At 40.4% G+C, this 25,166-nt stretch overlaps 3 protein-coding genes across 5 annotated transcripts; 1 reads left to right on the top strand and 2 right to left on the bottom strand.

Moving 5' to 3' along the window:
* Positions 1-3,103: 3,103 nt before the first annotated feature.
* Positions 3,104-4,811, top strand: rdh20 (retinol dehydrogenase 20). The gene is made up of 5 exons (XM_072452441.1): positions 3,104-3,659; positions 3,935-4,033; positions 4,114-4,259; positions 4,376-4,507; positions 4,581-4,811. Exons 1-5 carry the CDS (start codon positions 3,207-3,209, stop codon positions 4,702-4,704), a joined length of 954 nt encoding a protein of 317 aa, XP_072308542.1. The 5' UTR covers positions 3,104-3,206; the 3' UTR covers positions 4,705-4,811.
* Positions 4,812-5,520: 709 nt separating this feature from the next.
* Positions 5,521-12,117, bottom strand: stau1 (staufen double-stranded RNA binding protein 1). Of its 3 annotated transcripts, none has more exons than XM_072452437.1 (15): positions 11,933-12,117; positions 10,922-11,183; positions 10,715-10,836; positions 10,490-10,646; positions 10,244-10,397; positions 9,987-10,171; positions 9,817-9,908; positions 9,535-9,747; positions 9,206-9,349; positions 8,491-8,637; positions 8,348-8,423; positions 6,742-7,049; positions 6,524-6,646; positions 6,366-6,445; positions 5,521-6,240 (listed from the first exon to the last, which is right to left on the bottom strand). In XM_072452437.1, the coding sequence occupies exons 2-15, from the start codon at positions 11,115-11,117 to the stop codon at positions 6,159-6,161; spliced, it is 2,079 nt and encodes a 692-aa protein (XP_072308538.1). In that variant the 5' UTR covers positions 11,118-11,183; positions 11,933-12,117; the 3' UTR covers positions 5,521-6,158. The 3 variants fall into 3 exon arrangements, with proteins under 3 accessions (XP_072308538.1, XP_072308539.1, XP_072308537.1); XM_072452438.1 differs by having other exon boundaries at positions 9,817-9,918; positions 10,000-10,171; XM_072452436.1 differs by having other exon boundaries at positions 9,535-9,918; positions 10,000-10,171.
* Positions 12,118-12,626: 509 nt separating this feature from the next.
* pbrm1l (polybromo 1, like) lies at positions 12,627-23,936 on the bottom strand. Its single transcript, XM_072452435.1, has 30 exons — positions 23,819-23,936; positions 22,675-22,823; positions 22,030-22,127; positions 21,337-21,484; positions 21,102-21,251; positions 20,854-20,970; positions 20,696-20,764; positions 20,527-20,625; positions 20,353-20,438; positions 20,177-20,268; positions 19,884-20,100; positions 19,666-19,807; positions 19,501-19,586; positions 19,153-19,429; positions 18,965-19,070; positions 18,236-18,875; positions 17,939-18,162; positions 17,673-17,858; positions 17,432-17,589; positions 17,106-17,351; positions 16,722-16,867; positions 16,483-16,640; positions 15,796-15,979; positions 15,479-15,683; positions 14,872-15,070; positions 14,420-14,557; positions 13,637-13,795; positions 13,298-13,362; positions 13,020-13,224; positions 12,627-12,934 (listed from the first exon to the last, which is right to left on the bottom strand). The coding sequence occupies exons 2-30, from the start codon at positions 22,810-22,812 to the stop codon at positions 12,771-12,773; spliced, it is 4,902 nt and encodes a 1,633-aa protein (XP_072308536.1). The 5' UTR covers positions 22,813-22,823; positions 23,819-23,936; the 3' UTR covers positions 12,627-12,770.
* Between the last annotated feature and the right edge of the window lie 1,230 nt (positions 23,937-25,166).

Raw genomic sequence — 25,166 nt, 5'->3', positions numbered from 1 at the left:
ATATTCTTTGTTGCTCTCCATTATGTCTCTCCATGGCCTAGAACCAAAGTACATGTTTTGTGATTTCTTTGTGATTTGAATGCATTTTTTCCTGCTGTGTGAAGCACTTTGAAGTGCCTTGTGTATGAAATGTGCTCTACAAATAAACTTGACATGTTAGTGCCATATGAACCATCTCGGACTCTGAGGACCTCAGGGACCGGCCTCCTGCTGGTGCCAGAGTCAGGACTAAACATGGACCGGCCTCCTGCTGGTGCCAGAGTCAGGACTAAACATGGACTGGCCTCCTGCTGGTGCCAGAGTCAGGACTAAACATGGACCGGCCTCCTGCTGGTGCCAGAGTCAGGACTAAACATGGACCGGCCTCCTGCTGGTGCCAGAGTCAGGACTAAACATGGACCGGCCTCCTGCTGGTGCCAGAGTCAGGACTAAACATGGACCGGCCTCCTGCTGGTGCCAGAGTCAGGACTAAACATGGACCGGCCTCCTGCTGGTGCCAGAGTCAGGACTAAACATGGACCGGCCTCCTGCTGGTGCCAGAGTCAGGACTAAACATGGACCGGCCTTCTGCTGGTGCCAGAGTCAGGACTAAACATGGACCGGCCTCCTGCTGGTGCCAAAGTCAGGACTAAACATGGACCGGCCTCCTGCTGGTGCCAGAGTCAGGACTAAACATGGACCGGCCTCCTGCTGGTGCCAAAGTCAGGACTAAACATGGACCGGCCTCCTGCTGGTGCCAGAGTCAGGACTAAACATGGACCGGCCTCCTGCTGGTGCCCAGAGTCAGGACTAAACATGGACCGGCCTCCTGCTGGTGCCAGAGTCAGGACTAAACATGGACTAAACATGGACCGGCCTCCTGCTGGTGCCAGAGTCAGGACTAAACATGGACCGGCCTCCTGCTGGTGCCAGAGTCAGGACTAAACATGGACCGGCCTCCTGCTGGTGCCAGAGTCAGGACTAAACATAGGGAATCTGCGTTCCAGTTCTATGGGGCAAAGGTCTGGAATAGCCATCCCGAGGTTGTGAGACAGGCCCCCACCCCAGCTGGGTTTAAATCTAAGCTAAAGACTGCTTTGTTTAGCTGCGCCTATGACTGAAATACTTTTATCTGGGTTTGACTATTTTAAATACCATGTTAATGTGTTTTATGTTATTTATTCATTGTGACTTACACAGCATTGTGATTTTTATGTGTTTTTGACATTGTAAAGCACTTTGAATTGCACAATTGTGCTCTACAAATTAAATTTGATTGATTGCTAGATTTGTATTGTTGAGAAACAATGTAGGCCTATTGTCATTCCACCCCTTGAAACAATTAAAGGAATTATTTTATTGCAAACAAACGTTTCATAAACAAAGCAGCTCACAACAAAATGCAGTGCAATACCATAACAGAAAGTAAAATGTTTATTAAAATAACTTGAAAATTAAAAGGAGAGGATTAATAGGTGCATATGTATAGATTTGTGTATCTGAATGGTGCATTTATAGTGATAACTTCGCCTTACAACAGTGAATGCAGATTTTTATATACCAAAATTGACCCAGAAAAGCTTAAGTGGCCTGCTATACATATACCTATACTTGCAGACTAAATAGTTTTTTTAGTTTAGGTTTATAGTCCAGATAATGATTTTTCAATACTGTACTAAATTTGATGAGTATCTAAATTTTCAAATAGTTTCAGCCAGAGTATAGATTACTGGAAGAGGTAGTAAACATATTTAGAATAGTTACTTTGTGGAGTACACTCTTACTACTAGCTTGCTAACCGACTGTAGCAATAAAAAAGGTAACAGTTCTTTCCTTTACTTAAATACTTTCATGCTGAGTTATTCATTATGAACATGATACAAAATGTTAACAGTGTCAAGGGAAGAGAAGTACTTGCTCTTGCTTACTACACAGTGTACAAGATCAAAATGGCTACACTAAATAGTTAACCAAGTCTCATGGCCTCTCCAAGCTGTGATTCAAAAGCCGTGTGTGCCTAAACATGTGAAAAGACCGGATTATAGCGACTATGACTCCATCATGAGCTTAGTCATGCAAAAGAACAACACAGAGGACGTGTGGGCCTCTGCCAAAACTCACAACATTCAGAGTGACAACAGGTTCAGTCACAAAATGGCTCTGATCATCGTCTACTGCACAGGCTATTCTGTTCACACACTATGAACGCATTGCACAATTCAGTAAATCAGCATCACTTGACCTGCACCAGGCTAAGACTAAAGCTAACTAACTTTGATCAGCTTTCTTACAGCATGTGTTGCTTAACCCAAAGCTCTAAGCATTAAACTAGTTATTTCAATCAGTCAAAAACCTTTATCGTCCCTAGACAGGGAACTTTGGTGTGCAGTGGCAATGCAGACAGTTTTAATCATTATATAAAAATATCAATAGTCCCCAAAGTGTTATGACAATGTAAAGCAAATGTTCAGTACACAAGGAAACAAGGGGCATCTGTGTTAATCTGAAACGTGACATCAGCAAGTTCAATGAATAACAAAGCTCACATTGAGGCTAAAATAATCTGATTATATTCATAGCTCTGTCGACAGATTGACTGAGCATTGGTCAATGGGCTGAAATGTGATGACTGTCCCCATACTACCATGGGGACAGTACTCATGACATGATGTGTCCCAGAGTGGAGCTGGAGAGCTGTGGATGGTTTACAGAGATTTGTTTCCAGCCCAAGACAAATTATTACAACCTTGGAGTCAATTCTGAGGTTTTGCTGTTCTCGGTCCATCAAATATTAAAGATACTGACTTTCAAAACATCACATAATAACATACATATTGATCCTGTTAGGGCATGCTCTGATGAACAATTTTGATGATAACACTGGCATTTTAACTTTTAAAGAATGTTTATAAAATGATTATGGGGCTGAGTGCTTGTACACATGTACTAACATGTGCACAAAAGGAATGCTGAGAAATCCCTTGTTGAACTTAGAGAATGCAATGCTCACAATAATACTATGTTCGTGTGGATGCAGTGAACATTCAGCTTATGACAAAAGTGGCTTTATTTTCAGCTCATATTTTTCCTCTAATCCAGGCGAGTTTAAATAAATCCAGCACAGAAGCAGGGCTCCTGGAGGAGAACACCAGCTTGGCTGTCTGCGCCCTCACACTGAGCTAGTTACACAAAAGGTTAGAACAAAGTTTACCCACAGTTTAGTCAAAATGATCTTCCTAATGGACCTGCAGATGATGCTTCTGGACATGATATACTTTATCCTGCGTAACTCAGTGCGTATAGTGTTCCGACCTCGCACTAAGCCCATTGATGGAGAGCTGGTGCTGATCACTGGAGCAGGAGGAGGCCTAGGACGCCTCTTCGCTCAGGAGTTCAGCAAACATGGAGCAGAGGTGGTGCTGTGGGACGTCAACAGCAGTGCCAACGAGCAGACAGCCAAGCTGGTGAGGGACGCGGGGGGTAAAGTGCACACCTACACTGTGGACGTGACCAACAGAGAAGACGTTTACCTAAATGCAGACCAGGTGAGGAAGGACCTGGGCAGAGACGTGTCCATCCTGGTCAACAACGCTGGAGTGGTGGCAGGAAAACGCCTGCTGGACTGTCCCGATGAGCTGGTGGAGAGGACACTCAAGGTCAACTGCCACGCCCTCTTCTGGGTGAGAGCTGCTATTAGGCCTGTAACCTCTGCACCTGTCTGAGTCTGGACAGTAACCACACACTTTTGCTAATCATTACATGCTATAAAGCAGAATGGAAGGCTAGTCATTAACTGCAGATACATAAGTTGAAAGCCGATGAGTGAAAACTTCCTATCCAATACCTTTTAACAATTGTGCAATGGCTCCAGTGTAAGAGCCTTCAGCCTGATCTCATTCACACTCATACATCACTCTACTTAATATAATGTTAAATTCTGTGTTTTGTGTTCCAGACTGTCAAAGCGTTCCTCCCTCAGATGAAAGCGCAGAACCACGGACACATTGTGACCGTGGCCAGTGTTCTCGGCCTCTTCAGCACCGCCTGTGTTGAGGTGAAGTCTGGAAGGGAAAACAGATTAGAATGCACTGAAGCGTTTGCAATGTAACGCATTTGTCCTTTTCTTTGAGGCAGGATTACTGTGCCAGTAAGTTTGCTGCTGTTGGTTTCCACGAGTCTTTAGCCCATGAGCTTGTGGCTGAGGAGGTGGAGGGAGTGAAGACAACTCTGGTTTGCCCCTATATCGTGGACACTGGCATGTTCCAAGGCTGCAAAATAAGGTCTGTTACAAAATAAAGCATCAACCAACATCTTTGAAAAATACAAACCCATGCAGTACTGACCTTTACTCATTTGATCAAATTGGAACGTGTCACTGTTTTGCTGCCCTCTATAGGGAAGAAGTGGAACTGGTCCTCTCACCTCTAGAACCTCAGTACTGCGTTGAACAGGCAATGAACGCCATCCTCATAAACCAACCGCTGGTGTGCATCCCTCGCCTCACCTACCTGCCTGTCCTCTTCAGAGCGTGAGTGCTGTATTCATCGTTACCGACAACAACTCAAACAGCTTTAAAACTAACTATAAATGTTTTTTTCTAGGTTGTTGCCGTGGGAGTCCAATGTGATTGCCTACAGGTTTATGGGCTCAGACAAATGCATGTACCCCTTCATTGATTCCATGAAACCAAAGCTTGAATCAAACCCCATCATTGAAGTTGCCTAACTGCGACAACAGACATCAAGACCAAATATTACTTGTACTGTATGTGAATAGTATTTATATTTAGTTAAAACTGCCGTAAAGCTGAGTTTCAATTGCATGAATAGTCAGGTGACAGAATTGAGGCGTAAGAACTGAAATAAGATGACACTCAACCAAGTGCTCATTACATGCACAGAAAAGGTGCTCCTTGTTGATGTTTATAACTTGAACATGAATTGAATCTTGACTTGGCCTTAATGTAGATACTAGTTTTTTATTCGTTCATTCATCCAGTCATTCATTGCTGCACCATGTTTTAACTAATAAAAGTATGAACATCCTAGTTTGTTGACTGAGGACCGAATCCTTTTTGAATATTACACAATCAGGTTTGTATAACGATCATCTGTCTATCATTGCAGGGATTTTTGTTATTGTGCTGATCGGTCACAGACAAACATGCAATACTATTCAGCTTAAGAGGAAAGTAGTAGACAGTTAATAGTTGTTCAAAGCTATAACATGCACATTTTTCACACCTCTGAAATCCACGGAATTAACTTAGCAACCTTTGAGCTTCAGTTTATCTGCTGAAGTGGACAAGCACGTGCATTTGCATACGGATGTTTGAAATCTAAGGCTTTTATAGAACAGTATTTCAAAACCACAGACCACTGCAGACATGGATTATCAGACAGTTTCTCCCTTCAAAACTCACTGAAACCTTTCATTTGTCCACTTTTCTCATTTCTACACCAACAAATTTATTATCTGCAAGAAAACGAATGCCAGATTGGTGTATGCATTTGTATGTAGCAAGAATATATGAGTCATGTGTCTTTGGTTAGTGCAAAAGAGCACTGACATTTTATTACCATGGGAGAGAGATGGGAGGCTGACATTAGGAAGGGTAACTCCAGGGAGCCTAGTGCCACAGGAAGTGCTCCTGCGGTACACAGATCAGAGACAACAGTGAAGAACAACTACATTTAGTACATCTTCCTGCCCAGCCTTAAATGGTAATGTCCATCACTTCACTGGTGGTTGTTCTTATAAAGCACTGTGGGAAAATCTACAAAGGTCCTAATGCTGCACCCTAGACAACGAGAACACTAACGCAAACAAAGGATTTCTTTAAAAAGGGACTATATTTTGAAGAACTGAAACGTAGAACACTTAAAACAGAATGACGCTGGCTTCAGGCACAAACAAAAAAGGTTCACATTAGTTTTCACATGGTCAACACCTCAATACCTAGGATGCAGCATTTTCTACAAATAAAAAATAACATTTGTCACTTAAACAATACTAACAAGTAGTCTTTCTATTAATCTTGTTTAACTGTGGGGTTTTAAGAACAACAGAAGTAATCGTTTGTAGCTTACAGAGCTCAAAGTGTCCTGCAGCCGCTAAACAGTAACATGAACACAGTGTGGATCTTTCTCTAGTGCTTCGGGACACAACCAGAACCGAGTCTACGCAGTGCCATCGAGGGTGTGTGCCATGGTGTTTGAGTTAGCCGGTTTCAGGTCATCTTCCACTTCCTGCTTTACACACCTGGAACAAAATGACCAGATAATTACTACATTCTTCTAATACATTTGCGATTAATCAAAAAGGGAAGATAATAAACTAACATTTTCTTATTATTATTAATATTCATTTTCTCCAGGAAATCTTACCCAGATGCTGGTCCATTCCCTGTTCTTTCATTTGCCTGTTGGTCCCAGTCAGAGAGCATCTTCAGTATGCTTAGAGCGGCCTGTGGAATGAAAGTAAAACATTGTGACGCGATACAATAAAGCGATAGCTCAAATAAACTGAATTAAGCAAACCCTACCATATCGTGACATGATTCTACATCTTTTCCAATGCCGTGACTGATAAGGGGAGACTGTGCGGAGCAATTGATTAGTGATACAAACTCATTCTTGTTATTTTTGGGAAAATCTTTGTAATCCACCTGAAATGAAAGAGAGAAGTTAAGCTCAGATACTCGCATTAAAGATAACACTACGTTTCTATAAGTACTGGCTCTCTGTATATAGTGGGCCTTACCTGCAGCCCCTGCACTGCGGACAGGAAGCTGAGCTGCTCAGAAGGTCGTGTCAGGGGCCCATGGGGCAGTTGGTTCAAGTTGTTCTTGTTCTTCAGGATGTTCTCTGCGGTGGGAGACGTTCCTGCGTAGAGCAGCTCGTTGGCGATCATGGCAGTGACTGAGGCCTTGGCCGGGTTTGGCAGCATGCGACTGGGCTGAGGTCCCTGACAACCGACCGCCTTCGCCACCTCCGGCACCATGGGCAGGATCCCCGCCGGCAGCTGGTGGTGGCTCATATACGACATTCGGTAGTCCTCCTCTTTGATGCCTGGACCAAAATATCTTCATTCAAATATAATCCTTATGGGAAATTAAAAACATGTAGTCTAGACGTTTCAACTTCAACATGATTACTTGTCAAACCTTGTCAAGAGATGAAGAGCAGAAAAGCTTCATTGAAAATGAAAGAGTTTTGTTTATAAGAGTTCTTCTATTAAGAGTGTTTTTAAACTTCCTATAAGTTATCTGTCCTTTTCCTCTGTATCTACCTGCGTTGCAACAATTAAATTTCCCCATGTGTGGACAATAAAGGAATATCTTATCTTAACAAAACTCAAAAACAGGAACCTGCTTTGGTGATTTGGGGCAACATACAAACAATGCATTTAGATTTTATGTACAGTATTTTGTAACGTATTCTGTTCCATGGTCCAGAGTACTTTGAGTAAATTAAATTGTGCAAAAAAATAGTACTGTCAAATCTATTAGATTAATTTTCACTTCTTTTGAAGTGTGATTTACCAATTAATCACGTCATTCTTTAAATGTCAATTTGGAAGTATTGATGCAGATTTTTGTAATAAAATTAAACCAATTTAGGTCTAGACATTGTATTTCACATTGAATCTGTGACCAAGCAACAAGTTTAGTTTAGGTTAAAGACCTGGCATCTACAGGGGTTCTGTTGTGGTTTGGTGAAATGTTCACTTGTTTTAGCTCTCACACGCAAGTTTTAATTAAGGTTAATTTAAGGTCAGAGCGCACCCTGTTCATCTACAGATCTCCACTGGTGTGAGCAGCAAAGGAGTGGTACGGCTTCAATTCCCTCCGCAAAACGAACAAAAGACGCCGCAGAGAACACGACAAAAATAAAACTTGCGTGTGTGGTCAGACTGATGGATTTTCTGTGTAAATTTGACAAAGTGACATCAGTACTGCTCCCGCTTTGCTCAGGTAAGCCTCCCTGCGTAATCTCAAAGTGTCTTTGGTCATAATAGACGCGAGTAAACTGTGTCAAACTCCGTCAATTTTCTATGATTAGTCGCCAGTCGCGAGTTAAAGCGTTAACAGCTCTAGTAAAAACATGCCACGATGGATTAAAACAGCTTCATGTTTGTTCACCATCTGTTAAAAAATTCAATCACACAGAACAAAAGCTGAATTTTCTGTTTTTCTCACTAATTAATGTGATCAAATATCGTAATATACTGATTTTAATCTATATTCTGAATACAACCAAATCAAATAGTAACTATATCGAAATAGTTACTCCATTTTAGAATTATGAATATGTATTTTTGCTAGACACCGTCTACAGCCGCAGTTGGATGCTCTGATGACTCTTACCGTTTGCAGCCTCTTCCGCCGAACCCGGTTCAAAGAAGGTCACTTTCCGCCCATCACCAGGCTTTTTCACCGGAGCCTGTTGTGAAAGCTTTAGAGATTAATTGCTCAGATAACGATCAATTAAAAACTGTATTTTAAACTACCTTTTCTTCAGTCTTTAGCGCCGGTTTTGGGGGCTGAGGTTGAGGCACTTTGTATCCTAAAAGTTCAAGCATTTTCTCAGCAGCATTTCTTTTGGCGACCTTCTTACTCGGTCCCATTCCCTCAGCGGACTGCCCTGCCACCGCCACCTGCCACGCACACGCAAACATGCAAACATACACACACACGGACACACACACACGCACGCGCGCAAACATACACACGCACGCAAGCAAGCACAAAGTCATACGTAAGGACAGGTGTGAGCAATGTTGACAAAAATCTACACTTTGGGAAGGATTGATCTGACAATGATAATTGGAATACAATATGATATGGCAAAAAATAAATACCATGAGGATTACGTAATAGACAAATGTGAAATAACTGTAAATTGGGCAGAAATATCCGTTGTGTATTATTGCCATAGTCCGTGAACAAACTAGGAACAAACTAGGAACTTTCTTTGGTGATAACAGTATAAAGTAAACTATAATGAAGGCATGAAAAAAAAAAAAAAATTGAAAGATTTAAGCTTCTTGTTAGTTCCATTTTTGTTTTTATTGATCTCTTTTTTTTTTACAGCATTTTGAGATTTGATTTTTTTTTTACTATTATATATTTAAAATTAGCATATTCAAAAGCTAAAATTTAAGAGGTTATCAATAATTCTATACATCAACAGGCCGACATGAACACAAACGGCTGCCATCTCACCTGCATAACAAACTCCCGGCGCCGAGGCAACCCCCTCTCCGTCACCATGGCGTACTCGGGCTCCTTCTCCTTTTTGGCTTGTTGGATCTGAGCCAAGCGGCTGATGGGATTCATGCCCTGCCCGTACTCCGGACTCGTCTGCAGCTGCCCACATCACACATTAGAACTGCTTTCATACTTTATCTTTAGAGAAGGCCTTTTGAGACAGTACCAAATTTGCTCAAATGCTTTTGGCCAGAGCACACACTAAATCTAAAAATAAACATTATTTCTTTGCAAACTCTTGAGAAACAGATGATTATTAAGAGAGAGTTGGTTATTGCAGCTACCTTGATGATGGATTTTGTTTTCTTTTTGATGCGTGGCAGTGCCTTTTCCACACTAGGAATGTGAGGGAGCTTTTTCAGCTCTCCCAGAACCGCAGCAGCTGCCAGCTTCTTGGCGATCTTTTTACTTTTCCCCTCTCCTTCTCCCATGAACTGCCCAACGGTAACACGCACAACAAAACTCTTCATGTGAGGAGGTCCATCTTCATTTAAAACCTGAAAATACATATATCCATCAGTATGCAGGAATGAACAAAGTTTGAAATTTATATATATTTCAATTACCTCAAAGCTGACTGGTAAGTTGCGTTTAAGCGCAGTTTCAAACACTTGGCTGATTTCAGATTTGTTTAAGTTTTCCTCTTCGTCTTCCTCATCTCCATTCATCTGTTTTAATATAAAAGTTGATACTTGCTACTGCGTTAAAAAACTTCATCAGGACTTCACCAGTTTACCCGCTTCCCTCACCTCCGACAGTTCTTGTAACATGGGCTCCTTCTGCAGCACCTTCAGGGCCTTTGCAGCAGCGTCGTGTTTGGCCAACTGACGAGAGCGACCCTTCCCTAAAAACTGTTGTCCCCCGACCGAGAGCTCCATGTGGTAAATCACTGGTCCCACCGGAGGGAAGGGGTAATAGTACCTACAAACAGATGAGTAACATATTGATATTTATATAGAAAACACAAAATGTATAGAAGATAAGAGAGCTTACTGTTGCATAGAGCGCTGGTAAGGCCCCGGCCCACGAACATTGTAGTTGAAGTTTGGAGGTCTCATCCCCGGGTAAGGTTCCAGGGGTTTGTACATGGGCTTTTTACCAAGTTTTATACAAATGGCATTCAGCTCCATTATGTGGGTCATGTTATCTGTTACGCATGAATGAACAAAACAAAAGTCATCTCTAATCCAGTCAGAAGTATTATGGAGGAACAGTGTGAGGTACAGAGGGAGGCGCCACCTGGGATCCTGCCGGGAGGGCGGGGCGTCCTCATGGTGGGTTTGGGGAGGGTGGTCTCAGACAGAGCAGCTGCAGCCGCTGAGTGCTGGGCTTTCTTGATGCTGGTCCCTTCTGCCTCCCAGTGCTGGTCTCCCAACGAGAGTCTGACTGAAAATATCTAACAATCAAACAGAATGAGATTGACCAAAACAACAGACAAAACGACTGATGCAATTTTAGAGTTACCTTGGAGTGAGCTGGCCCCTCTTCACTTAGCAGCTTATATTCAGGTTGTATCTTGTTGAAACGGGCTAACTCATTCACCAAACACATAGGGGTCTTCTCTTTAGGGTTTGCCATGTTTGATTCTGTAAAGACAAAGTCATGTTTTTTATACTGCCACTTCACCCTAGAATGTTAAATATATTGAGCATTTTGCATTGATAAATTCACCTGTGGTAGGGTTGTAAGCAGTGGCAGAGCCTGCAGGCAGCGCTGAGCTCCTCCCCGGCTGGCTGGCGTTCTCTGACTGCAGAGTGCCAGATGCACAGGGGATGCTGTAGTTGGGCTGCTGCTGCTGCCCGAGGACCAGAGGGGCAGGAGCAGCAGGCAAGGGGCTCGCAGGGCACTGGAACTGCATCTGAGACATGTCTGTGGGCTCTTGTCAATCACAAGCAGTACAACAGCTGATTGGGGTCAGACAGCAAGGTTCTGCCTGAAAAGCATACAAATACACAGTGTTAAAACTAAATTTACAAATTAAGACTATTGGTTTATAGAGAGCATTTCATACATACTTGACACAACCACCTGTAAGATTTGAAAAAGTACATACTACAAGTATTCTATATTGTTTACATGATATTCATATTATTTTACTAAATATTTTTTCTACGATGTCTTTCTTCCAACTATATACTAAGTGTTTTTGATGCCAGTGACTCAGTGAGAGGTCAGTTGTCAGTAGAGAGCCAGGTTGTGTTCGGACTCCTGTTGCTATTGTTGTTGTTGCCCAGTCTCTGCAGTAGTCAGCCTTCAGACGGACTCGTGTTTTAAATCCCTCCATGTCTATGTGACATGATGGTGAAGGACTTCATGTTTTACTCGTGTTCCAGGCATTTTGTGCGTCCCAAATTCTTTCCTTGCATTCATCTAAACGTGTGAGGATTTGGGTGTCGCCCCTAACCCACATATTGCCGGGGAGGAGACATTTGGAAAAGCGATGTTAGCTCCTTGGCTATATTAGCCAACAACGAGGTAGGGGTCTATCGGTTTACCTCCAAGACAACAGATTGCACATTGAAATCATGCAATAATCAATGCAAGGCATTATTATTCTCCCAGGGGTGTTGACTTTTTAGCTTTTCTCTTCTCATTTTGTGCATTCAACCTGTGACTCTGCTGCTAGGTCCCACCGAGGCTAATCCTGACCCTCGGCAAGTCTGTGCACAAACCCCTGCTCACCTCGTCGCTCCTTTGTTCACTTTCTGGTTACTCCATAGGACAGGTCCTGTCCTTTGTTGACAACCACTTCAGGAGGCTGTAATAAGTTTATTTTATATCAAAAACGAGGACGCCGAGGAGATGGACATATGGACGACAGGGCAAACACTAAAGAGAATGGTCCCATGCACGGCCAGCCTCCCGGAAGTGACGCAGCAGACACGGAAGAGGATATTTCAAATTAAAACACAAACACATATACTGGTCAATAATAATAAATCATAACTAAGCACGTGTAAAATAAAAAAAACATCTATGAATTAAAGAAAATTTAAAAAATAGGTTAATTTCTAACCGATAAAATTCGAAGAGAACAAAAAAGAAACAAGACCAGGTTTGTTATTCATAGATTTATTTGGTGCCACTTTATAATAACTACACCTTAATTAGTCCTAATAAAGCATGAACAAAGATTTAATTAATGAAGAAATTGTTTATTAAATATGATTCAGGCTTAGTAACAACTTAATTGGAGTTAAAGTCAAGCCTAAATAACAATCCGTTATGAATGAAGACTTTGATCATGCTTTATTAAGGCTATTAAATGTGTGGTTATTATTAAATGTTAACATTTATATATCTATAACAAGCCAAAACAGCAAGTGGATTTTTGCATCATAAACGTGTAAAAAAAAACAAAGCAGTGACAATTAGCTATTTATCTCATAATCCCAGCTAATAAATATAAAAAAGATCACAACAGACTATAAAATATTGCTTGTATATGGCCTAGAATCCTGTCTAAAACTCCAAAGCTTCACAATAAGAGCAAGTGGGTGTTCTGGTTACAATTGGTGTGTTACAAGTTATAAGCCTGACAAATATTCAAGGAATCTCTCATCATGAGGTCACGCAGTCGCCACAGTGCATCTGCCATGGTGCTGTGGGCCCCTTTGCTCTTCAGCCAGTGCACAGGAAGCCGGCTCTCCTGGTCTTTGGTCATGTAACCTTCTCGCCGTTGTACTGCAATAGCAAACACTTAGATAAATGAATTATCTGCAGTGATCCTGAAATGGTTTGATAAAAGACACCAGGGCTACTTACTCACCCTTGAGAGATTGGTCCCATTTGCTTATGGTGGTGGACTCTGCGTTCAAGCCTTCGATGTACTTCAGATAAGCCTCAGAGTGGAGCACCCTCTGAGTTTTGGGAGGCGGGGCCACAAACATGGGGGGTGTGGGCTGCAGGTGTGAGGGCTGCCCCTGCCCTGGGTACGGTGGAGGGGCATGCTGGCCTGGGCTGTACATGCCAGGCTGAAACAATGCAAGCAATGACATTTACAATATACTATAGAACACACAATAATCTACAGCTGCAGTGTCATACCTGTTGCATAAAATTTCCTTGTCCAGGGCTTCCTTGCATGCCATTAATTCCTGGAACCATCATACCTGAAGAATTAGACATTACACAATAATATACAAACAACATTATGGTTAAACTTAATAATATGTTAGATGTTAAATTACTGTGGGTACTGTATCATTATGTCCATGCATTACATGTGTTACTGAATATTGAAAGTGTAGGAGATGTTGAGTTATGTGTACATTTGATGAAAAGTGATTATCAGACAAGGCTCACAGCCTTTACACCAGGTAAACCCTCCAGCAGCAGAGACGCCCGGATGTGACTGAGCAGGTGTGGCTGGGACAGTGCCCTTACCCTGATGGGGCATGACAGGGTATCCAGTCATGCCTTGGTGAAGGTGATGAGGCAGATGGGGAACCCCATGGGGGTGAGGTGACATTGTGGCCACACTCAATAAGCCCTCGTGAGGGCCCTGCATGGGCATGTAAGGTGGGCCGTAAGCTCCCATCATGCCTTAGGAGAGAGGGTGAGGAGAGGACAACATGTTCATGCATAAGTGACATGCAGCGCACTACAAAATGTAAAAAACATGCACTACAGATGACACTACAGCCGCTTTCTCACAAGCCACTTCAAACATGCCAGCAAAATAAATGGTGACGCAAATAAAAAGATCCTTTAGTTGGTGACACTATACAGTAACAATTCGTGGCAATCCATACGATGTGAGGTCAAGTGAAAGCATTATTGGTTGAGGAATGACGGGAGAACCATTTGGTTTGAATGTTTCAGTGCACAACACCACTCTAACCAACTCAGTGGCTTGTGAGAAAGAAATTGGCAACACAATGAGTCTAAGTATGTTAGCTTAAGAATGTAAAATAAACTTTCCATGAAAATGTTACTCAAATGCACAAGCAAACATGCAAAAAATAACATGCAATTTAAATAATAAAGCAAATAAATGTAACAATAAAACATGAAACTGCAGCATAAATAATACAAGGGGGAAATAAAAACTAAATATTTAAACTTATTAATCTCTGGATTTATAAAAATAAACATGAAGCCTTTTTAGTCCAGTGTCCTTGTCCTGCTGCCTGTAGTCAAACTTATGCCGTCTCTCAGAGGGGTTACCTGATGGTGTCATTCCCATAGTGCTGGGTGAAGGCACCACGCCCATCAAGGCCCCAACAGGGGTACCTGCTCTGGGGGACACTTGCTTCTGGGGGGGCCTCTCCCGCTCCTGCTGCTCCACTATCTTGGCTGCACGCTCTGGAATAAAGCAAGCACAAAACTCAAATGCTGACACAATTTAAGTATCTTTAAGTAACTTTTCCACATTCAAATTATAAATTAAAACCCATGTATATTATAGAGTAAATATTGTACACAAAAAAATATTATAGAAAATCACTGTAGATGTCAATCTACTCACTTTATATGTTTGTAGTGTTAAGTATTAATTCAGTATGCCGGATTAGGGGTAATTTATATCCAGCAAATAATAATAATTTGTTCTGCTAGGACTATAAGCATTATATTTAACTATTTGGGTTTCCCCAGTAGAGAAGTGGTGCAAGTTGCACCTTCATAATCTGCTTTCTTGGTGGCATCCAGGTTCCTCCACTCAGTTCCGACCAAACGACTGAGCTCCCCAAAGGAGAAGTCGGGGTGCCGGGCCTTGATCACAGCCCTCATCTCGCTGCTGAACAGGATGTATCCGCTCATGTTGATCTTCCTCTTGGCGCCCTCCTTTTTCGAGAGACCTTTTATTTTAGGAGTAGACTAAGAAAAATGTTGGATTTAATGCCTTGCTGGTTTTTAGTTATTTAGTTAAAATGTATCACAGGCTGCAGAAAAACATAATAATAATAATAATAATTGAAATCTGCTGTGCCAAATGTCTGTAGAGAACCATTAGCTAAAACATATCCAATGGAAACGCAACGACCAAAAATTCCATCCATAATTTGTGTTATGGTGCGACTAAATTATTCATTTCCTTTTCTAAAAACCTCTATAGACCACATAGCAGAGGGGTGGGATTCTTAGTTCTTAATTAATTGTTTAACAAATTGTAAGTATAATTTTTCTTTAAAATTATACCTTTATCTAAAATGGACTGACCATGATACCTGAAAGTTGAAATGTCATTGTACACACTGCAGTAGTGGTGGCCCTTTGGGGAAGTACCTGAGCAGGTGTGTACGGCATCATGTCCATATCGCTGGACACAGGCATTTGCATCTGAGGCAAAGGAATCTCTGAGGCTTCATCATCATCGTCCATGTCCTCCACGTCCTCATCTCCATCCTCCAAATCTGCCAGCTTCAGCTCTAGCTCCTCAATCTTCTTGGTCAAAAAGGGTGAGGCCTCTTTTTGAGGAACAATTACCTTCCTAAATATGAGTCAAGATTATAGATACCGGTAGTTCACTGAATATGTTAAGGTTTGAGTAAAGGCCTTTCATATTCAAGCCAAATCTGGTAAAATAAATAGTGTGAATGTACCTGAAATAGTAAGTCTCGTCCTCAACCACTTTGGGTGAATATGAGAAGCGCTTGAGTCCCTTGAACTTTTTCATTTGCTTCTCTGTGTCAATGTAACGGCTCTCACACAGTAACACATTCTCCTCTGGGATCTCTGTGGGTCTGCAGGACAGATAGTCCTTGAACGAAGACACCATGCACTTGCCTGCAAATGAGATGCAAATATAATTAATACATAGAGCAAAGAGTACAAATGAAGCAGCTTCTATTGAAATTGCTATTTTTTCAAGATTCAAGAATTTTTTATCAATTTTAAGAATAAGAAAATGCAACTACAGTACAAGTGTGGTTCTTTGAGTGTGAGAGCTTGGCCCAGACACACAAGGTCCAGACGGTATGTACATGCGCTTGGGCCAGGATGGATTTTTTTAGCAAAATCTTGACTTTAGCAAATGTGCATCACGTAAAACAAGACAAACCTTATAATGCCCTATAATAAAAGGTAGGGTATTCATTTTCTATCCCTTTCTATTTCGATGCATTCATCTTTTTTTGTTATTTATGATCAAATTAATAATAATAATAATAATAATTATTATTTATTTTTACAGTCAATTATGTCACTACAATTTTAAAATAGAAAAATATTTCATATATTTGAAGTCTTGAGTACAAGACAAGGTTTTGAAGTAGAAATAGTATTGTTACCTATGACACAGGTCATGGGCAGGGTCTCCTCTAGATTGCTCAGAAACACCTCTTTCTTGTAGAACATCTTTGTGGGCTCATGCACAGTCTCCTCTGGATTGAGGAAGATTGGACCAAAGAAAAGCACAGTCCCATTCTGCATCCACAACTTCTCAATCCTACAGCCATTTGAAAACAGCTGTGTTATAATGCAAATACTTTATAAATGAAACTGACAATTCTCTGGAGTTCAAACCCACCTTGCAACCCTGGGCTTTGACAATCCATGTGACTGAATGTAAACACAGTCTCCCACCTTGACCCACATGTTATTAAAGCGCAGCTGCTCATAATAGCGACAGCCAGGATCCCCTCCACTCATCTCCATCGGGACGTCCTCTTTCTCCTAAAACACAAAGGACAGCCATGTTTGCTTATACAACTTCAGCTTAGCATTTTCTCCACCACAGACCACAGGCTCCTTGTCAAGACATGCCTGTGTAACCTGCCTGCTGGTTTAATTGATCCCCAAGAGCTGAGGTCATTGGTCAGCCTTAGAAACAACAACAGCTATTCTCGCTCCAAGTCTCTGAGTCAATATTTCAAATGTGGATTCAACCAACCACCAAACTCCTACTACTCACCTTTTCCATAAAGCTGCCACTGTTTGCATATGAAATTGCCAGTTGCTTGTCCTGATCAGGTTTTGCGAACATAGAGGCAACTCTGACGACTGGAAGTGGTACATCTCGTGGTACAAATTTCACTGAGCTTGTAGGCATTGCCCAAATCTTGATCTTCTTAAATGTCTTGTTCCTGGCAGTATAGCGAGACTCGCAGACATGTATATCCTCTGATCGAAAGCCTTCAGGTTGAAGTTTGAAATAATCCTAATTAATCAAAAGATACAGTGAGCTTGATGTTAACTGCAGGGATAAACAATTGGTAAAATATTTAGAGGGAGACATACTTTGACAAACATGACCATACACTTTCCCCGGACTTTACTTATGGGCACTCGGTTGTAGTAATCACCCTTGAAAAGCTCTCTTTCCAGAAACTTGCGTGTGGCCACATGAAATGTTTCACTGGGTCTGTAGAACCAACCGCCATAGAGCCACTTCTCACCTGGACACACCACAATGGTTATGATTAGGTACAATTGGGAATCAACAGTACTATGAGTAATATATAAGCTGTTAGTGTTATACTCTTTTCATCCTCCCACAGTCGTTCAATGCAGACGATGTGTGGCTGAAGTTTGGGCTCTGACGGTTCCACATAAACAAAGTCTCCAACACGATAAGTTCTGTTTTCAAAGCTGCAGTCCTGTTTGTACACGCGCTCAGAATCAGACTCCGACTGCCAGGCCTCACTGGACGAATCCTCACTTTTACCTATGTCCAATTAGAAAAACAAGGTAGTGGTTACTAACCAACATGTAGGGAGTACAATCCAAAAGGAAACCTTTACAAACCCTTGTGCTCCTCCTCAGCCTCCTCAGCCTTTTTCTGTCGATCCTCTTCGATCTCTTTGGGGATTTTCTCCCTCTTTTCCTGCTCCGCATCATTGTGGAGGTGTTTTAATGTGTAGTTGAGTGCAGTCGACATCAGAATTTCACCATTTTTGCAAAGTTCATCCCTGATCTTAACGAAAAACTGCTGCAGCTCAACAGCATCTTCAAATATTTCAGAATCAGTTCTGCAAAGGAGAGAGGTCATTATAGAACCAAGATCCATAATGTAAATTAAGCAATCATAGTATAGTAGTGTACCTGTTCAATTTTCTTGCCCTTTCCAGAACCTCAAACATTTGCTCCTGGAAGACATCTAATCTCCTGTATCGTCCTCGGTCCACGTTCATCCTGATCACCTCCAGGTTGAGTGGAGGTTTGTCGGGAGTCGCTGGATCCACAGCCGGGATCTCGGCCAGAGAGTCGCTATAGCAGCGACCCTCCTCATCCTGGTGTCCCATCACTGACACAAACAGGTTCCTGATGAGCTCCCGAACCTGCGCCCCCACAGAAGGAGGTCCAGAGTCCTCTGCGCCCTCCTGCTGTTTCCTGGTCTCCAGCAGAATACGGTGCAGGACCAGAGCGTCCCGATAGATCAGAGACTCAGGCTCATTGTATATACAGGCATTATTAAACATCAGAGCAAAGTCCTCCACCAGGGTCTCTACGTCCTGGTATCGTCCACCTGCCATGTGGCTCCTGATTCGCTCCATATCTATGGGCCTCTTGATTGTGGCGTAGTAGTCGGGTAACTCTGAGCGAGACGGCAGACGGAGGAAGATGGTGCTGAGACGCCTGCCTCTGCGATCTGTGTAGTTTCTAACAGCATCATAGACCTCATTCAACTTTTGCTGGAGAGGAGTGAGATATTTGGACTTCTTTGGCGAGGCGCCACTCTTCCCTATTCACATACAGGGACATGCATTATATTTTAAACAATACGGTACGATTAGATACATATGTATACAGTTTATTTGATCAAGAACTTACTAAGTTTGATTTTGGGAGATCCCACATTCTCCTCATCCGGAGCAGGACCGAGCTCCTTGCGTTTGTCTATGAGTATCTTCTCCAAAACATCAGCATCATTATAAACCTAGCACAAACCATATGTTAAAAAAAAAATAACATGAAAACTTCTAAGTCAAGGAACTGTAAATATCTTTGTCTTTGTGCACCTGCGAGCCCTCCTCATTGTAATGTCTGGCATTGCGAAACATTAGCTTCATGTCTTCCATCAGTGCGTCCTCTGTGTTGTAGCGCTCAGTTTTAACGTTGGTATCGATGGTCTTTAGGTCCACCGGCTCGAGGATGACTTTGTAGTAGTCTGGGTAATCCTTCTTGGATGGTTTGACCATAAACAGATCACAAAGGCGACGGTTGGTCCCAGCCTCTTTAGCCTCTATCACAGCAGAATATAGCGCCTTCATTCTGCCCTTTTTGCCTTTTCTATAACTACAAGTGCAAACATGTTTTAATTAACCGTTGTTTTACAATACTTATAATGTAAATTAACTCTTCTATACCCTTTCCGCTTGACACTTCCAGCATCAGATGATAACATACTATCTCCATCATCTTCATCTCTTCTGAGGAGCTCTTTCTTTTTAGCCTAAAACAGGAGATAACGTCAATAAGCCTGCTTGTTGATATGTCAAAAACCTCTTTTAAAGTATATGACGTAACCTCACCTGCATGATCTGCTGAAGCCTAAATGCTCGCTTGTATATGCTGGAGGTAGGCATATTGTAACGCTTTGCATTCTCAAACATTGAATTCAAATCTGTTTCAATTTGATCCATATTGTCATATTCGCCATTTTTAATCTTTTGCCTGAAAGATGAGACATTTTGATAAAATTAGTTCAGAAGCCTCACAATATTGATTGTAGCATTAGTTTTTATTTTACCTGATCTGAGTCATAGAAATGGGATGCTTGATCTGTTGATAGTAATCGGGGTATTCTCTGCGAGAGGGAAGTTGTTGAAATGGTTCAGAAAATGTTTGTCCCTGGCTGTTTCTAGCTGTTCTTAAGGCTTCAAAAAGCTGGAAGATAGGGTTGACAGCATCCATGCTGGAAGACTGGCTTTCTGACTCAGATTCCCCTTCATCATAGCCCATAGATACTGCAGAATATGAAAAATGTTACTTAAAAATACAAGTGGTAAATGTGTCATTTTGGTAATGTGATGAAGAGGTTACCTGACATCCCAGGGTCATCCTCACTCTCGGATCCATACTGAAGAGTTGTACTGACACCAGAAAGTCGATCAGGCTGACCAGACTTACGATTTCTGTAATCATTTTGCAATTACATGTTTTAACTTATTTATCCATTAGCTTTTATCACAAGAGATTAAATAACTCCACCAACATACCGGATGCGAACACTTGATTTAGTAGGTTCCCCATGTTCAAGTTCTGCCTTTCGATGCAGGAAAACTTTCTTGATAGTATTTGCATCCTGTTATAACAATGTCATAAAAGTTATACAAAATAAATGCATTGCTTAACTAAAATTAATTAAATACAAGAGCAATTGAGATACTTACTTTAAAAACTTGAGATCCTGGTTCATTGTATGTTTTGGCATTTTTCACCATAAGGTCAATGTCCTTTGCCATGGCATGGACACTTTTATAGTACGAGTACTAAAATAATAAAACATTTGTTTGATTAAAACATTGTCAACAATTGCCAAAACCCTATATAAATCATTACCTGTATTCTTTGAGTTATTGTTCTGAGGTCGATGGGCTCCTTTATAATGGCATAGTAGTCAGGATAATGCTAGAACCAAGAAAAATATACAAAAATAATTGAAAATGCTTTTAATGTGATGCTGGCTTTGTAGCTATTATTATGAATTCACAATGTACCACTTTGGAAGGCAGTTTTTGAAAAAGCTCACTGATGGGCCGCCCTGAGGGATCTGAATAAGAAACAATGGCTTCAAGGAGTTGTTCTAACACCTCTTTCAAACTCCCAGTCGGAGGCTAAAGTAATAAATCACAATATTAGAACACAAGCCAAGTTTATTGAGCATCCACATCGGTAATATATATATATATATATATATATATATATATATATATATATATATATATATATATAAATAGAAAATAACCTCTTCCTCTGTGGACATTCCTGTATTATCCATATCATCGCCTTCTTCTTCATCGTCATCATCATCGGCTCCAGGTTGAACAAACTCATTTCTTGTTCGCAAATACACCTCCCACAATTTACACGCAGCCTGGTATTCCTCACTGTCACTCTGCATTAAAGACCAAAACAGACATTTAAGAGCTGAAACACCATTGCAACTGTTTATTCAGCAGACATAATCATTCATTTTGTACCTGGTAAAAAGACTTTGTGTTGTTGAACATCAGCCGAAAATCTGCAGTCAGCTGCTCCACGTCATTATAGTCCTCCGACTTCAGTTTGTATTGAATCTTTGTCATGTCAGTTGGCTGAGACACAACTTCATAATAATCAGGCTGATTCCTGAATTACACAATGTTATAATTACATTATATAAAAAAATTGGACTTAAAATATAATTTGTGTTCAATTGAAAGCAATAAACTTAAAAGTGCACTATGTAACTTTACTGGTGATTATTATTATTATTATTCATAATAATCAGGCTGATTCCTGAATTACACAATGTTATAATTACATTATAAAAAAAAAAATTGGACTTAAAATATAATTTGTGTTCAATTGAAAGCAATAAACTTAAAAGTGCACTATGTAACTTTACTGGTGAACTGCTTATATGTTGGAATGTTCCACACAAAGACAAGCAAGAGGCGCCACGAGGCAATAATACAGGGCAGATCTGAAACTAGATGACCCCACTCAGTAAGAATGCATCTTTTGGAAATAAAAAACAACTTTAAATGAATAAATGTAAGATATGAGCTCAATGCCTTATTGTGTAATATTCAAGGCAAGGGAATTACATATCTATGGTTTCAAGCAGGAGGTGGTTCTACATCACAAAAGTTACACAGTGCCTTTTTAATCATGTTACACATATAGTGTACCTCCTCTTTGGTACTCTCAGGAAATGTTCAGACAGTTGTCGTCCCTGTCGGTCCTTGTAGTCCCTGACAGCATTGAAGAGTTCGTGGCATACAGCAATCTAACAGACAAGATATGACATGGTATTCAAAGCACTGAGAAAAACTATTGCACAATTTAGGCAGAGTCAAATTAAAACACAAGAAAGAGTAATGTTACTTCAAAATAATTTGGTGCAATTCCTCAATCGTCCAGGAGTGTTTCATCAGAGAAAAAATAATATTACTCAAATAAAAGGTACAAAGTAGTGTTCGAGGAAATTGCTCAAGTAAGAGTAAAAAATAACTTGGGAAAATAACTAATGACGTAAGTGTCTGGAGTAACATCGGATTTATAATTTGAAGTTAATGTAATTGGTAGAACAAAACAAAAAATAATTCTCTGGGAATAAACCACAACAATGAGGGGCAAGACAAGCAAATGTGCAAATAACTTAATATTGTCAACATAAAGCTTTTGTCACGTGTCGACTAGATTGTGGGAACACAGTGGGAAGAGTAACCAAATAAGAGAGTACAAACAACAAGGTATAGAATCCAAAAAGTACTCTGAGCAGCACAATTTGTTCATAAAGTTACTCAAGTAAATTTAACTAAGTAATGCGTTACCGTGTCTACAGGGGGAACATTTGATACTCGTCTTCTTTTGCGTCCACTTCCAGGAGTTGAGGAGGAGGCATCGTCCAGGTCCGCGCTGCCGCTGACGCTGCTGGACGGGGAAACAGCTCTCCTCCTTTTTGCTGACATTTCTGGTAGAGCTGCACAATATATTGCAAAATCTCAATATCATACAGTACTTTTATATTTCTATTCAGCCAAGAAGGCTTTTTTTAATGCATCCTTTAATTTAGTCATAGTTTATATTATAATAATCGTTTATAATTACTCTTCATTATTTTATATTTACCAAAGCAAATGTCTAGTTTGTTAATTTTGTTTGATTGTAATGACATTTTAAACAAAATTCAGATTCTGATCCAGATCTTGGCAAACACAACAATGTAAAAACATCTGCATCTGAAAGAAACATTTAAACTATTCAAAAAAGATTGTATTTATGTTTTTGGCTATGTTAAAGCCTATATTTCCAAAACATATGTTTTAATTGCTCAGGAGCTTGATATGTCCATTTATCAGACAGTGGGGAAAAAAAGGAATAAATGAAGAAAAAGTTCCCCACATCTAAAGAGGTTGACTTTTTATTTTTGACAGTTTGACTAGTAAATTGAGGCATGTGCATGTTTGTTTAAATACAACAGAATTGTGTCAAAATGTAGGTAAAATGTTAATAACATCGATATCGCAGTACTTGACAGTTGTATCGCATATAATACTCATTTCCAATACCATGCAGCCATACTTTGACCGAATAGAAACAATGTACAGTATGCCATTAATTTGTTTACACCACGGACGTGTTAGATTTACATTTTACAGCGACTCGAGCGAGTATCCCGCCTCCAGCTATGATCACAATCTCAAAATTACTGAGTACAACCGATCTACAAACAGCATTTAGAGTTGTAGACTGAATCCGATTGAACTTTTCAGGAAAACGTGCAAGGTTGCTTAAATTATGATGATACGCGGTTTACATTAGCGCTATGAATGTATGAAACAAAGCATTTGTTAGCATCGTTAGCTCTGACACTACCTACTATCACATCTACAGGGAACATCTAGGCGTGCAGATCAGAAAGTCATGACTGAATAAGTAGACACGCACGGAGACTGTATAAATTTGGGATCTTACCTAAAGGATCAGCTTATTTCCCTGAGCAAATGTGCAGAGCAGCTGGCTATTGTTTGAAACTCCAGACCACCGGAAGTGAAGCTTGACCAAGCGCCCGAGTCTGGGTTGGCGTTGCTTTCTGTGGACGGGAGTGGTACTGCATCTGCACGTAAACATGCTCTGACTGTATAACCTTGCTCTTTATTTCTCTTCTGTATCGTTATTATTCCCTTAATAATAATAATAATAATAATAACAATAATAACAATAATAACAATAATACTAATAATAATAATAACTTTAAAAACAGTCTGAGTATTATTATTATTATGTATTTATTTTTTTACCCCCTAAGATGATATTTTGCTTTCTGGTCTTTGTCTTGCCTAAACTTGAACATGGTTTAGAAAGAGACTAAACCAGGTCTAAAATTTAGCCATTAGTTTGTAATAATAACCAACTCAAAGGAGCATAAACATTTTAATATATTTGTCTATTAAAAACAAGTAGGTAAGTTAGCTCACCAGATATAACCTGATAGAAAAACTACTATAATTTGAACGCATTTTAACTAGTATCATGAAACAAAATCAAAAGGACAAATTTGGACGTTTCCTGAATAGTTTTAGAATAGTCTTGACAAGATGGTCTTATCAGAAGTTTTATAAAAACACAGTAACATTGTAAGAGATTAAAGAAACCTACAAACCTAAAAACATGTATCATTGATCAGTAGTGCGCATTGTTAAGGAAAAAAAACACTGCAGAAATACAGATAAATATAGAAGTATCACAGTTCGAGAAACACTGTGTTGGACCCCAACAGCTGTCTCCTACTTGATAGGAAAACTAAAATGTTTAATAAAGAGAAGAAAAAAAAAGGTTAGGGTACATTTGAATCAGAATCAGAAATTAAAGGTACACTATGTAATTTTTTTCCCGTTTGGTCTGCCACCTGTCTATCTCAACGATGTGTTTGTTTTAAACTTAGTCCTAGACGTTTTATTGCTTTAAAAACTGCCTGATTGTGTCGCCTACTTGTCTCCATTCATTCCAGGTAAAGCAATAACGTCTCCAAGGAAAGAAGAAAGTTTTTACCCCCACTAGAGTTGGTACATGATGCACCTGTAAGCCTGTTTGCTTTGGATCCCACCTGGACGACCAAAGGACACAGCTTTGAGGACCCTGGACCCGAGGACTCAGAAGGACTTCTGCATAATTGTGTAATATTCAATGTTCAATGTGACTTTTCAATATAATAGCTAGATGAGCTTTTGATGCTAAGTGTAAATGTAGTTTGTGAATTTTGTTCAGTGACAATAGCAATAAAGCTATCTGATTGTATTTATTCCAATCATTTTGCCTAATA

Source organism: Eucyclogobius newberryi, unplaced genomic scaffold (assembly GCF_026437365.1).
Source record: "Eucyclogobius newberryi isolate DKJ021-1_F unplaced genomic scaffold, fEucNew1.0.hap1 SCAF_19, whole genome shotgun sequence".
In the NCBI taxonomy this organism is placed as follows: Eukaryota; Metazoa; Chordata; class Actinopteri; order Gobiiformes; family Gobiidae; genus Eucyclogobius; species Eucyclogobius newberryi.
The sequence above is the reverse complement of the archived record's forward strand: the minus strand, read 5'-3'. Positions and strand labels throughout refer to the sequence as shown.

Bases quoted from the DNA above. Each gene is read 5' to 3' on its own strand.
- stau1 (XM_072452436.1), bottom strand. From the start codon at position 11,117: ATGTCTCAGATGCAGTTCCAGTGCCCTGCGAGCCCCTTGCCTGCTGCT. The intron at 10,398-10,489 runs GTGGCGCCTCCC...CATGCGTAACAG, and splicing joins CCCTCCCGGCAGGATCCCAG to ATAACATGACCCACATAATG. The intron at 6,647-6,741 runs GTAAGGCCCACT...CTTTCATTTCAG, and splicing joins CCGCAGTGCAGGGGCTGCAG to GTGGATTACAAAGATTTTCC.
- pbrm1l (XM_072452435.1), bottom strand. From the start codon at position 22,812: ATGTCAGCAAAAAGGAGGAGAGCTGTTTCCCCGTCCAGCAGCGTCAGC. The intron at 19,071-19,152 runs GTGCACAAAGAC...GGTTTGTGCTAG, and splicing joins ACAATGAGGAGGGCTCGCAG to GTTTATAATGATGCTGATGT. The intron at 14,558-14,871 runs GTGCAACTTGCA...GCTTTATTCCAG, and splicing joins CAAGAAAGCAGATTATGAAG to AGCGTGCAGCCAAGATAGTG.
- rdh20 (XM_072452441.1), top strand. From the start codon at position 3,207: ATGATCTTCCTAATGGACCTGCAGATGATGCTTCTGGACATGATATAC. The intron at 4,034-4,113 runs GTGAAGTCTGGA...TCTTTGAGGCAG, and splicing joins TCAGCACCGCCTGTGTTGAG to GATTACTGTGCCAGTAAGTT. The intron at 4,260-4,375 runs GTCTGTTACAAA...TGCCCTCTATAG, and splicing joins TTCCAAGGCTGCAAAATAAG to GGAAGAAGTGGAACTGGTCC.